This window comes from Typopeltis vanoorti, chromosome 9 (assembly GCF_054136105.1).
Source record: "Typopeltis vanoorti isolate ZY-2024b chromosome 9, IOZ_Tvanoo_1.0, whole genome shotgun sequence".
Taxonomy (NCBI): Eukaryota; Metazoa; Arthropoda; class Arachnida; order Uropygi; family Thelyphonidae; genus Typopeltis; species Typopeltis vanoorti.
The window spans coordinates 54,113,121-54,127,364 of record NC_143557.1 but is presented as its reverse complement, the minus strand read 5'-3'; the positions used below and the strand labels follow the sequence as shown (position 1 = coordinate 54,127,364).

Sequence of the window (14,244 nt, the reverse complement as noted above, 5' to 3'; positions counted from 1 at the left end):
GATTTATATCTTCAGGGGGTAAATAGTATAACTTAAAGTTTAAACAAAAGAATTAATAAATACAAATCATAACCGTCTGGCTATTCATAAAACTCAAATAACAGAATGCAGATATATAACATTATTGATGTTGAACAATACTGGATGATGTCACGTGTTCTTGTTCTTGTTCATACAGTCCGAGCTCAGATTGAGGTAGATTTTTTATTAGAGCTGACCACACTTGATGGAGAATTAAACCTTGATTTTTATTGCATTGGGTTGGGTTTTTTAGCATATTAGCAGCGTCTTTAAATTTTCTTATATAAATGTTGTTTTCTATGTATGACATCGTCGTTTTTTGCCAGAGTACATCATGTCCAGTGGAAGTGGTATGGAAAGCAAGACCTGTTTTTTGTTCTCTTTTGTATTGTACGTCTTTTTGGTGTTCAGCCATGCATATTTCTCCAGATCTTCCTGTCTGTCCTATGTAGCAAATCCCGTAAGAGCAATGGATTTTGTAGACTCCTGGTTTTTTAAGAGGATGATGAGGTGGTTTTGGTGGATGTAGGAATCTTGAGATTTTTTCCATAGGAAGGAAGGCTACTTTTATGTTGTGTTTGTTCATTAATTTGGCTAGCTTATCTGTAACATTTTTGATATAAGAAAGCGAGATTGCGTTTTTGTAATCAAAAATATATATATCAAAAATTATATCAAGAAGATCTGGAGAAATACGCATGGCTGAACACCAAAAAGACGTACAATACAAAAGAGAACAAAAAACAGGTCTTGCTTTCCATACCACTTCCACTGGACACGATGTACTCTGGCAAAAAATGACGATGTCATACATAGAAAACAACAGTTATATAAGAAAATTTAAAGAAGCTGCTAATATGCTAAAAAAAACCAATCCAATGCAATAAAAATCAAGGTTTAATTCTCCATCAAGTGTGGTCAGCTCTAATAAAAAATCTACCTCAATCTGAGCTCGGACTGTATGAACGAGAACAAGAACACGTGCCATCATCCAGTATTGTTCAACCTCAATAACGTTATATATCTGCATTCTGTTATTTGAGTTTTATGAATAGCCAGACGGTTATGATTTGTATTTATTAATTCTCTTGTTTAAACTTTAAGTTATACTATTTACCCCCTGAAGATGTAAATCCTACGATTTACAAAACTTGTCGGGAACTATTATTTCAGTGTTTTATATAACTGAATAATAAAAAAATGTGGTGTAATCACCGAAATATATCTTTTGAATCAATTAGCCACAGAAGTCTACGCCTGCAAATACTTTGAGTATGTCAAATCAGGTCTAACAAACCATGCACTGGATACCAATCCTAAAACCAAATAAAAATGTGTTCATCTTATTCACAAAACACTTCAACTAGATACCATACCTCACTTATATCACTCTTCTCCTTATTCCAAATGTATGTAGTTTCTCCTACTTTACTAAAATAAAGAGCCAAAAGGCTTCACTTTGGCAATGCAAAATTATATAAATTAAGTGGATATTAAATCCAACTTCATTTCAAAGCCGAATACAGAAACTATAAAAGTTTCGTGCGAAAATTGACCAGGCATGTGTGCTTTCTATAAAATTCGGCTAGGGCAACATGTAGTATGGCTGCAAATTTATTCCAAGCTCTCTGGTCAATTTTCACATGAAACTTTTATAGTTTCTGTATTCGGCTTTAAAAGGATGTTGGATTTAATATCCACTTAATTTATATAGTTTCTCCTACTGTCCATTTTTAAATCCATCTGAAAGGAACAATTTAAGTTTTCTATATAATAATAAAATGCAAAGAGATTATTATTATTATTATTATTATTATTATTATTATTATTATTGTTAACAGACATTAGAGTCAATAAAATCCTTAACGAGGTGATCAGTAACATCTCTAGCTTATTAAAACTTAAACGCGTTTATGTTCTTAGCATTTACATACTCCAGCAACATAATCCACTAATCAGTGTGCATATAAAAAATCTGCTTCTCACTCCCTTGTTCACTTCACTTTTATATTATTATTATTATTATTCAGGCCTCCAAGGAGTCAAAAGACTCATCGAGGGAGGTCCTTCCTAAGACATAAAGTCTGTCTAGACTCACTGAGGGGAGGTCCCCCCCCCTGAGAAACACAAAGTCTATCATACCACTCTTTAAACTCACTGACCGTTCTCGCTCCCACCACTCCATCAGGCAATGCATTCCACGTCTCAACCACCCTCCACACAAAGAAACCACTCCTTACCCTCTTGCTCACAGTTTCCTTTCGTAACTTCCAGGGATGGCCTCTTGTCATCACTCCTTCCTGCTGATCAACCAAGCGAAAGAACTCCCCAGTGTCAACCCTGTAACCACCTCTCAACAGTTTAAAAGTCTCAATCATATCACCTCTCCTTCTTCTATCCACCAAACTCTGCAGTCCACATTCTCTCAGCCGATCCTCATAACTATCCTTGTACAGTCCTGAAACCATCTTTGTCATCCGTCTTTATATCCTTTCCACAGTTAATTTATCCCCTTCAAATCCTGGGGACCAAATCTGAGAACAATAGTCCAAGTGTGGTCTGATCAGAGACTTATACAACGGAATGATAACCCTCTTATCTCTGCAGGTCAGTGTCCTTCTTATAATAGCAGCAATCCTTTGTGTTACCTTCACCACCTTTGCAATATGTCCCCTAAACTTCAGGTTTCTATCAATCATCAACCCCAGATCTCTTGTCTCCCCTACTTCCTCCAGTATAACTCCTCCCATAGAGTATGCAGCATCCCATCGATGTTTCCCAAACCTCAAGACCTTACATTTTGCTGCATTAAACTGACACCCCCATTCATTTGCCCATCTATCCAGCTCATTTAAATCCTCTTGCAGGGCTACCACATCTGCACTATTACTAATAATCCTTCCCAGCTTTGCATCATCTGCAAACAACTGAATATCCCCCTGCAATCCACTGGCTATGTCATTGATATAAAGGTTAAACAATATAGGTCCTAGTACTGAGCCCTGTGGGACCCCACTTGTAACCCTCTGCCTCCTGGAAACTGCTCCACCATACACAACTCTCTGATACCTATCAGACAGCCAATTCTGAATCCAGTTGACCAATCTGACATCCAGACCCATGTGCTGCAACTTAAATATCAGCTTATCATGTGGCACCCTGTCAAATGCCTTCGCCAAGTCTAAGAAAATTGCAGTATATGCCTTTCCCTCATCTAATGTTCTTGTAACTTTATTATAAAAGGCTAGCATATTGCTAAAACAAGAGCGTCCTTTCACAAATCCATGTTGATTCTCACAGATAACATTACCCTCATCTGCCCAATGCTGTACACGGTCCCTCACTACTTTCTCCAAGATCTTAACAACTACTGATGACACACAGACTTTCCTATAATTAGACACTTCCAGTCTGTTACCACCCTTATGCAATGGCAGTATCTTACCTTCCTTCCATTCCCTGGGCACCTTTGCCAAAGCCAGACTTTCATTGAAAAGCCACGTTAAAGGTACTGTCAATTCCCTAGCACATTCTCTCAAAACTCGTGGCGAAATACCATCCAGTCCCACAGCTTTACTGACATCCAGAGTACTCAGTATCTGAAACACACTCTCCTCCTGTACCTCCAGACCTCGTACCAGTCCTATCCCTCTAGCATTAAAACTGACTCCTCTAGGATGAAATACTCCAATAAAGTGTTCATTGAACAATTCCACTATGTACTCTGCATCAGTCACTCTATTCCCATTTTTATCCCACAATATCATTCCTCCACAGTCATTTCTCCTCCTACTGGCCATATAGCTAAAAAATTCCCTAGGATTTTCTTTGGATCTTAGGGCCAATCTCTTCTCATATTCCAGTTTCTCTTTCCTTACCACACTAGTCACTCTTCTGGCCTGTGTCTTATATTCCTCATGCATCTCTTCACCTATCTCCTTATATCTCTTCCATAGCCTCTTTTTCGCATGCAATTCCTGTTTAATATTGTTTGTCATCCACTTTACTCCAAATTGCGTCCTCTTCTTCACTCATGGTATACAACTTACCATTGCTGATAACAAATATTCTTTCACAATTTCCCACGCACTGGTGATATCCCGGCCTTCCAATTCCTCCCTCCATGAAACTTCCCGAAGTTGACGTCTAAGACTATTATAATCACCTGCCTTATAATTCCACATAAGTTCCCGTCTCTTTGATACTCCTGCATGTCTATTCATTTTCCAAGTCAACACCATATGGTCACTCTCTCCAACTGGTGGGAGAGACGTCAACTCAGTTATTATCAACTCTTCTGATGCTATAACCAAATCCAAAATTTTTGAACCTCTTGTTCCCTCTGTTACATGTTGCCTAAGACATTTGTCCCTCAAGAATTCTAGAAATTCCATTCCCCTATTGCTACATGCATCTTCCTCTCTCCAATTTATACTACTGAAGTTAAAATCTCCCATAACAATCATTCTTCTTGCACTTGCCAAACTTAGCTGTCTAAACATCTCCTGGTCCCCATCCTCTGTGCTCCTGGGTCTGTAGCAACACCCCACTAAATATCCTGTCTTGCCTACCTCTACCTCACACCATACGCTCTCAAAATCATTTGTCTCACTTCCTTCCAAATTCTCCACTCTTAGAGGACATAGGTCATCACTTATCATAAGCAGTACCCCACCACCACGCTTTCCCCTCCTATCCTGACGAAAAATGCTATACCCAGCGACTTCTGTTCCTGTTGTTATATCCCCTTCCTGTTGTTATATCCCCTTATATAACTTCCAGGATGCCATTTGTTCTTCCCATCTCACCCTTCACTCTATATATAATCCCTTCTATATTAATCTGCTAAAACTGCCTCACCGAGTTAAACATCTCATCATATTCCACCTATCTGCTAAACTCTGCAGTTGGTCATGGGATCTGTCAGATGCATTCACAGAATTCAAAAATATCATATCTAAATCTTACTTAAGGTGTGCAAATAGATTGCCAAAGCAAGACCTAGTCTTTTACAAACCAGTACTGATCTTCACAGAGAATTCTATGCCTACAAACCCAGTTCTATTCTTCACCATTCTTTCCAGTACCTTAATCTCAACTGTAGAAGATATACAGAGACCGTCTATACCTGGAAACAATTGCATTACAGCACCACTTTTAAGCAGTGGCAAAATTCTCCCCTCCTTTGGGACCCTCTCTGTTTAAAGATCACAGTTAAACAATGAGATCATTGATACAATCAACTCTTTTATACCTTTTCTCAAAATATGTAGTGATATATCATTCATGAAACCTTATTAACATCTAGCCTACTCAACACCTTGTACACTTCTGGTTCATTTACTTCTTTACTCCCAGTAGCTTTGCATACTTTTGATTGAATGGCATAATTCATGCCTATGAAATATGCTGACAAAGTACTCATTAAGTAATTCTACTAGCTAGTGGTCATTTTGCCACCATCAATGTTTCCTTTCTGTAATCATTATTTAACTTTCTTAACATATAGTGGGAGAACATTTTTGGCTATCTTTTGACCCTCACTGGCCAATCTCCTCTTATGTTGTACTTTTTCTTTTCCATAGCATATGTATCACTTTTCTAGCCTTCATTTTCCTCATGCATCTGGTCGTTGTTTGCTATTTTATATGCCCTGCATAACAGTTTCCACACTGCTTGCTTAATTTCAATGTTCCTCCATTCTACCATGCCTGCCTTATTTACTTACCTGATTCTTTGTATTGACTTATACATTTAATTGCAGGTTTCCATAATTATTCACTTTAGAGTCAGAAAGGGATATGTCCCATTTGACCAAACCTTCCTTTGCTTTGTCACCATTCCAGTCAGTATCTTATGATCACTCTTAGCAATTAAAAGCATTGTCAATTTTCTAGAAATTCTCTCTCTCTCTCTCTCTCTCTCTGCATTCATATGCTATCTCATCTTTTGAATTCATACTTCAATAATTAAAATCTCTCATTAGGACTTAACTTAGTATATGGGTCAAGTTCCAAAGGAGTAGAAAAAGGACAGGATTGTGCTGCTTCATAAGGGAGGTGATAGAACTCAAACATCAAATTATAGTCCTATCTGTGTGTCAGGTGTTGTGGTTAAGTTGTTGGAGAAGCTGGTGAGAACTAGGATCCCGAATTGGGTTGAAACAATGGTATCATCTTTAATGGACAGCATGGATTTGCATAAGGGAAATCATGTTTTAGTAATCTACTTACTTATTACAATAAGGTGATGGCTTCCTTGGACAGCGGAGAGGGATACGCAGGAATATATTTAGATTTTGCAAAGGCTTTTGATAGATTACTGCATGATAAGTTGATAGTCAAACTAGAGCAGATGGGGATTGGATATTAGAATAGTGCATTAGATCAGAGACTAGCTATCTGGTAGGTATCAGGATGTTGTGTATGGGGGGGGGAGCAATATACCGGACAAGGACCGTCACTAGTGGTGTACCTCAGGAGTCTGTTTTAGGGCCATTACTGTTTAACTTGTATGTTAATGATATTGGCAAAGATTTGGATGGAGTTATTCAGTTGTCTGCAGATAATGCAAAATGGGATGAACTATGAAGAGTAGAGATGCTGTGGCCTTACACAAAAACTTGAATAAATTGAGTGAATAGACACAGGAATGGGGATGTGAGCTCAATGTTGCAAAATGTAAGGCTTTAAAATTTGGGAAACAAAGATGGGATGTAGAATTTATGCTTGGTGGGGATATATTGTTGGAGGTGGAGGAAATAAGAGATATTCGAGTGATAGTGGATAAGGGTCTGAAATTTAGGGGACATATTGCCAAAATTATGAGGACAATGCAAAGACGTCTGCGAATGATGCAGAGGACACTGACTGGTAGAAGTCTGGAGATTCTTGTTCCATTGTATAATACTTTGATTAGTCCACACATGGACTACTGTGCACAGATTTGGTGACCTGGTTTTCAAAAGGATGAAAAGATGTTGGAAAGGGTTCAAGAGATGACTGACTAAGGTAGTATCTGATCTCTGGAATGTCGAATATGAGGAAAGGTTGAAAAGATGCAATTTACAGAGTCTAGTGGATAGGAGGAAGAGGGGAAATATGATAGAGACCTACAAGTTAGTAAGTGGTTGTTATAGGATCAATGTTGGAGAGGGTCTATAGAAGACAGTAGGAGATCAGGGGAGAACCAGTGGTCATCCCTGGAAGCTGTATAAGGAGGGTGTGAGCAGGAGAGTGAGAAGCAGATTTTTTGCATGCAGAGTTGTGATGATTTAAGAATGTCTTTCCTGAGAGTGTGATGTCTGCAGAGAATTTGAGCGTTTAAAGTGCGGTATGATGAGCTGTGTGTATGATAATAGGACCTCCTGGATGAGTTTTTGACTCCATGGAGTCTTTGGGTAATAATAATAATATTTTTTATGTAATCATTGTCTTCTACATTTACAGGCAATAAAAAAGAGAGAATAGAATAGCTATATTAAGTATATTATTGACTATTAAATTATTTCAGGAATTTACAACATATACTGGAATATTCATTAAAAGAAACTTTAATAAATACTTCCTATATTTCAGCAATGTCACGTCGCCATCTTCATGGGGACATACAACTATGACACGTGCATGCATGCACTACAAAAAGCAAATGAGGCAGAAGAGAGAAAACTAACACTTTTCTTAGAGTCCTAAAGGTGCACCCTAGTTGGCTATATTGGGTTATCTTGGCTGTTGTTACAAACCATATAAGAAATTGGCATCCTTTATCTGCTCCATCAAAGACCAGCCACTTTCCCTAGACCTACCTGGAGTATACCAACTCTTTTGCAGCTGTAAACTGTCCTACTTTGGCCAAACAGGCAGGACAGCAAATGTCAGGATATCGGAAAACACAAAGACTACATCCGGTTTCACCAATACAGCCACTCTGGGCATGCAGACTATGCTCTGGATACACTCATCACAGAATACATTGGAAGAAAGCCAAGTTATTACACTGCATCAAATTTAAATACAACAGATTGTTCATGGAATCACCCTCTAGCTCTAAAAAACTTTCCAAACCTTAACAAATTTGAGTGCACGAGACTGCCCTAAATTTGGGAAGCTTGCATCTTGAGAACTTCAGCCCCAACGGCCAAGACATCCCAATATAGCTAACTAGGATGCACCTTTACGACTAGGAACAGCATTAGTTTTCTCTCTTCTGCCGCTTTTTATAGTGCCTGCATGCATGTGTCATAGTTGTATGTTCCCATGAATTTGGCAATGTGACATTACCGAAATATAGGAAGTATTTATTAAAGTTTCTTTAATGAATATTCCAGTATACTTTGAAAATTCCTGAAATAATTTAATAGTCATGTGTTACCAACGTATAAGCCTATCTACAGGAATAAGTATACTATTCTGTTTTTAACTTCACACCAAATAACCTCAGATTTATCATATGTAATGCCATCTTTTCACCTCCACCCCAAGGTGTTACTTTATTATCAATACAGACACTGCCTATATCTATAATTTTTAACTATAAATGAAAACATTTTTATTCTTAAAAATCAAAAATCTTGCCTTTCTAGCATGGAAGAATGTGATATATTATGCTCAAGACTGGCTATTATGGTAAATGGAAGGTTTAGATGCATAGGATCTCCTCAATATCTCAAATATAAGTAAGTCTTCTGTTGTTTTAACTTCAAATAATATTTTTTTATTGTAATTTAACATATTTGCCAGTTATTATTATAAAATGAAAAGAATTCTTCAAATCAAAATATCTACTCTTCTATAAGGAAAATGATGTTATTCTCGAAAGTACTTATTAATGGTAAATATATTAGTAAAATATTGTGATGCAGTCATTTTTTTAAGTGCAGTTTATATACATTGGGATATTACAATATTAAAAGTTTAAGTCTCCAACTAGAGTCATGAGGCATTTTCCATAAGTAATTTTAAAGATACCTGACTTTCTGACATAATACTAATACATATGTTGTTCAGCATCTGTTTGTGAAAGGTAAGTCTTGTTTAGCAATCTACTTGCATTATATAAGGTAACAAATGTGTTGGATAAGGGAGAGTGATATAATGTGATATTCTTGGACTTTCCAAAGATGTTTAAGGGATGTTTAAGGGATGCTGTGTGGCAGATATTCATCTGCCACACAGCAGATGAATGCGCAATGGAGAATAATAGATTGGTGTACAAGCTATAGATAATGGAAATCAATAATAGATTGGTTAGATGCATTAACTCTCTTAATAGTAATAGTAAGTTATGTATGATGGCATATTGTCTCAAAAAAAGGAAAAAAGTAACCAGTGGTGTGCTACAGGATTTTTTCCTTGGTACCCTTGTTGTTTGAGTTATTTGTCAATGAAATTTCATGTGGATTGGCTGGTTCAGTTGTTTGCTGATGATGCAAAGTTGGGAAGAATTTTAGATCTGAATAGACTTTTAGCTTGGAGAAATAAATTGGATGTCGTGGTTTTAATAATAAAGTGTTGCACTTTGAAATGCAGAGATATAAGGCTGTGTATTGCATTAGTGGAACTGTTCTTAAAGAAATAGATAAGGTTTGAGATGGATGGGGGGGGGGGGGTTACATTGGAAGTTTATCCCTTTCCACTGCATGTTCCCTCTTCACTTCTTAAAAACACCGGCATTACAATAAATTTAAATGAATACAGTTTGTTGTGGTTAAAATACCCCCCCCCCAAAAAAAAGTATAAACTTAAATACCTTACCAAAAAAATAAATAAATAAACATCCCTTCCATATTCACTTCAAGATTTGTGGCATAAATGACTTAAATCCATTTCATGTTTCCTCTGATGTTGTTCCCTTCACTTCTTAAAAACACCATCATGACAATAAACTCAAATGAATATAGTCATTGGGTTAAAATAAAAAAACAAATCATCCCCTTCCAAAAAAAGTATAAACTTAAAAAACCTTACCAAAAAAAATCTCTTTCATATTCACTTCAAGATTTGTGGTATGAATGACTTAAAATTATATGTTCTGTCACCTAGAGATATCCACTGATCTCTTGTTTTAAACCAAACCCAAAATACTGCCACAACAACCCCAGTCCATTTTAATCATTCACACTATACTCTCTTTGATTACTTCTGCCACAGGGGTTGTACTTGTGCAATCAGATATTCCTTCCTAGAGGATGCCTAATTTTGATTTTCTTTTTTGGACTCAACTTTTTTTGGATTAAACCAAGAACCAGTCTGAATTCATTTAACTACCTAGGATGTATGATCACATATGAAAACGAAAAAGATATAAATGTAAAAATTGCAAATTGTGTAATTAACTCTATATATAAACCAAACCTAGTTCAGAAACAAACCAGACTAAAAGTATACAATACATTAGCCCTACCAGTCTTAATGTATGGAAGCAAAATCCGGACAATAAAACAAAAAGACAAACAAAGATAAACAACAGCAGAAATGAAGTTTATGAGAAAAACTGCAAAGTATACCCTATTTGATCACAAAAGAAATGAAGAAATTATGAAAGAATTAAACCAAGAACCAGTAATAGAAAAAATTAAAAAATATAAACATAGATGGATGGAACATGTTCAAAGAATGAAAACAAAATGATTACCAAAACAAGCCTTAAAGTACAAGCCATTAGGAAAAAGAAAACCAGGACGTCCTCTTAAATGATTCAATGATGACTCCTAAGGTTGGAACAGGCCATGCTAGGCCTAAATCCTTGATACGCATGATGATGATGATGATGACTTTCTGTGGCTAAAAATTCTTTGCCTTGTTATGTATCATTCATCTGCTTTCACTACTGCTTCTCTATTTCTAAAAATCATTCTTTGAATTCTTATCACTGAAGCTTAATTTCCTGCAATCCAGCTATCCTACTGTGAAATTTTTTCAGTTCCACTGGCCAAACTGGAAGAGATGCTGATTTATATACTATATACAATGAACTAAAGTAAATTATTCATCTACCTATAGAATAAATGAGAATTCTCTTCATTCAACCAACACTGGATCTTTTCTTAACCACTTTTCCTTCTAGGTACCCTGTAGGTGTGACCTTTCCTTTCATAATTCAGATCATAACCTTATACAAGCTAGAATGCCCTTCCTTCAGCTGTTCACAACCTCATATCCCTTTGACACTACAACACCACCAAGTGGGAAGATCTCAATGACTGTTATTCTTTCTTGTTGTGGTCAGATTACTGTTTCTATACTCCAGATCCTGATACCTTTTATGACTTTTTGACTGAAGTATCCACATTGGAATAATGGTCTTCATTCCCCACTCTGTTCAAAATTTTCACCTACGTATCCAAGCCATGATTTTCCATGAGGTGTGTAAAGACTGTCAAAAAAAAAAAAAAAAACATATATTCAGACAAAAACTTTAGCCTACACTGCTGAAACCACCAATACTTGCAAAACAATTGCTAACAGTGCCAAATATGATTTTTAAACTAAATGTAGAAAACTAGTTGCCTGTGTGCTGATGGGAGTCATGCCTTCTGGTCTCTTGAAAAGGCATGATTTCTGTCTATCTGTGCTCCCTATCTCCTGTAACTGGACGTCAGCACTGTAGCATCATCTAAAGATAAAGCTGATGCCTTTGCATCATTATCTTATGCAACTCTTGTATATAGATGATCAAGGTAAATCACCCCCCCCCGACTTTACCTGGATGTTGAAAAGCTTCCGAATCCTGATGGTATCCCACCAACTGTGCTCAAAAAAATGCACTCCTGAACTTTTTTGTTTTTCATCTCTATATTATGTTGTAAATTGTCATGTTGTGTATAAATTGTCAACTGAGGGTTCCACCAATCAAGATCCACAGCAGATTTCCTTGCTCACATGTGCCAAAATTTGAAGAATCTTGCACTGTTGCACTTATTAGGGTTTGGTATTGAGCATTTCTCAGCAAATTGTTGTCTTATGGTCTGTCTTCCACTGTTTGTAATTGAATCACTGCATGTTACTTCATCCACCTTCCTCCTCATATACATAAATGACCTCAAACCCTATTCACAGTTTTGCTGGTGATAACACTCTAGATTTATCCTACTCATATGACAAACCTTGCAGTACTAACAGCTTGAGCTTCAAGATCATCTACTATCGGTGCCCTAAATGGGGTGATAACAGCCTCGTCAAGTTCTCTCTTCCTCCCTTACCTTTGATAATTAGCTTGATAGTTAGCAGTCATGACTAGATTGGGCTTCTTAGACTGACACTTACTTTTAGCATTTCCTGGCATAACGACATCATTTCTATACCATCCTTTGTTTTAAAATCTTGGCATCCTTTTTTGCTCAAGACATTACTTTTCACCTGCCTACTAACTGTACAAAATCACAACTTGACTTTATAATACTCCTGTCACATTTTCTGGTGGTACTAACCTAAAACCTTATATAAAAATTCTTGATGTCATTCTTCTGAATGGCATTTTGCTAACTGACAACCCCACTCTCTCTGACTGACTCTCTGGCTGCTGTCTCACAGATGGTCAGCAGTGTCCACACTGTCTCTCATCTACAGATATTTCCATTAGGCATCATTTAACAGAACCTGGCATCCATCATACCTCCATTTCTGCTAAACTAATAACACAAGTAACAGCTGCTCAACATCCTTTTACGTTGAACTACTGACTCATAAACCTGTTACTCCAAATCATCTTTCATTTCAGCTCTTCAAAAAGAATATTAGCAAATTACTTTTCTCTAGACCCTTGCCCACACATGCCATTGATTTGCTGTTGTCTTTGTGGTCTCTTAAGGAAGATTTTTCACTTAGTTATAAAGTATATTATACTTGACAAGAAATTATATTCTTGTTTTAATCTTAGACAAGTATAAGCAAAACGTTTGTGCATGAAGTATCTTCATGATTAGTCTAACTTATATATATAAACTGCTGACTTTACATCAATTGCCTTAAGGAAGTAAGGAAGGAAGCACATTTCCTTCCTTACTTTTGGATGTGTATATTGCTAAGCATTATGGGAAGGATCACTACCAAACTGGTTTTGACTTTAACTGAGGTCTTATCAGTGGGAGCCAGACCCAGAAAGATACTAAGGTGAAAATCATAAAGATACTTCATGTGCAAATGTTGTTTGCTTACTGTTAAATAAAGATTAAAACAAGAATATAATCTTTTAACTATAATATACTTTAAAACCAAGTGAATGTTCTCCCTACAACTTTCTTTGATCCAGAATATTTTAATAATATGGTGATACAACATTTTACTGCTGGTATATGGAAAATACACGTGTCAACCTATGTAGTTTGACATTAGCAAGCAGAACAGTTCTATTTAAGAATATAACCAAGATCATATTGACACCAAACTGATAAGAAAGATTATTCTGTTTTGACCTGGGAGGTGGCTAAATATGTGGAATTTTCAGTTAAGAAGGGAGTGTGGAGTTACAGAGCTGATAATTCTGAGAAATTCAGGAAACTGCTCCAAGCAGTTTCTTGAATTTTGTTTGAATTTGTATGGGAAAGAATGCACAGTCAGAGTATGACAAGAAATTAGCTGTACCAGGCACTAAAGGTGATCTTAAAGAATGATCACTTCGCAAGGGTATATCATTCAGGTGAAAATATTGCAAGTAACAAGAGTGGCAGGGGATGATGTGGAAATAGAAGTAGATGAATTGGAGATGCATAGGATATTACAGAATTATTAGGATTTCATCTTGACGTGAAAACAGGTATGAGATTACATAGCATAACAGCTCATGTATTACAAGAATGTTCTGGGGAACTGAGAGTGTCATTAACCAGATTGTTTATTATTATTATTATTATTCTTATTATTCGTGACACCTCCAAGTAGTCCGAAGGCCCATCGCAGGAGGACACCTACTTTACAGCTGTTTCTACCACTACACCTAACTTCTACCAATCATCTCCATCAACGCCATCTACTGCTCACAACAACCACCACAACTAGTATTTTTTGTCTATAAATTGCGTGTGTTCTGAAGGGCCGATTTGTCTGTATATGGGATGAAAAACCCGAGTTTCCGGGAGAAAAAACCCTGCTACCTCCGTATGAGATCAGCTAACTCACCTTCAATTGAAAAAAATCCACATAAAGATTCCTCCCGTCACAATGAGAATAGAACTTAAGCCTATTCCAATCGAAGGGTGCAATGTACCTTCGTTCTTCCAATTGTGCT

General features: G+C 36.7%; 1 protein-coding gene across 1 annotated transcript in view; it reads left to right on the top strand.

The window, feature by feature from the left end:
• LOC150103053 (phospholipid-transporting ATPase ABCA1-like) overlaps nt 1-14,244 on the top strand; it is an 859,669-nt gene that overhangs the window by 768,647 nt on the left and 76,778 nt on the right. The window contains exon 38 of the mRNA XM_090398068.1: nt 8,603-8,695. Coding sequence (XP_090254194.1) covers nt 8,603-8,695 — 93 coding nt within the window. The remainder of the gene's footprint in view (nt 1-8,602; nt 8,696-14,244) is intronic.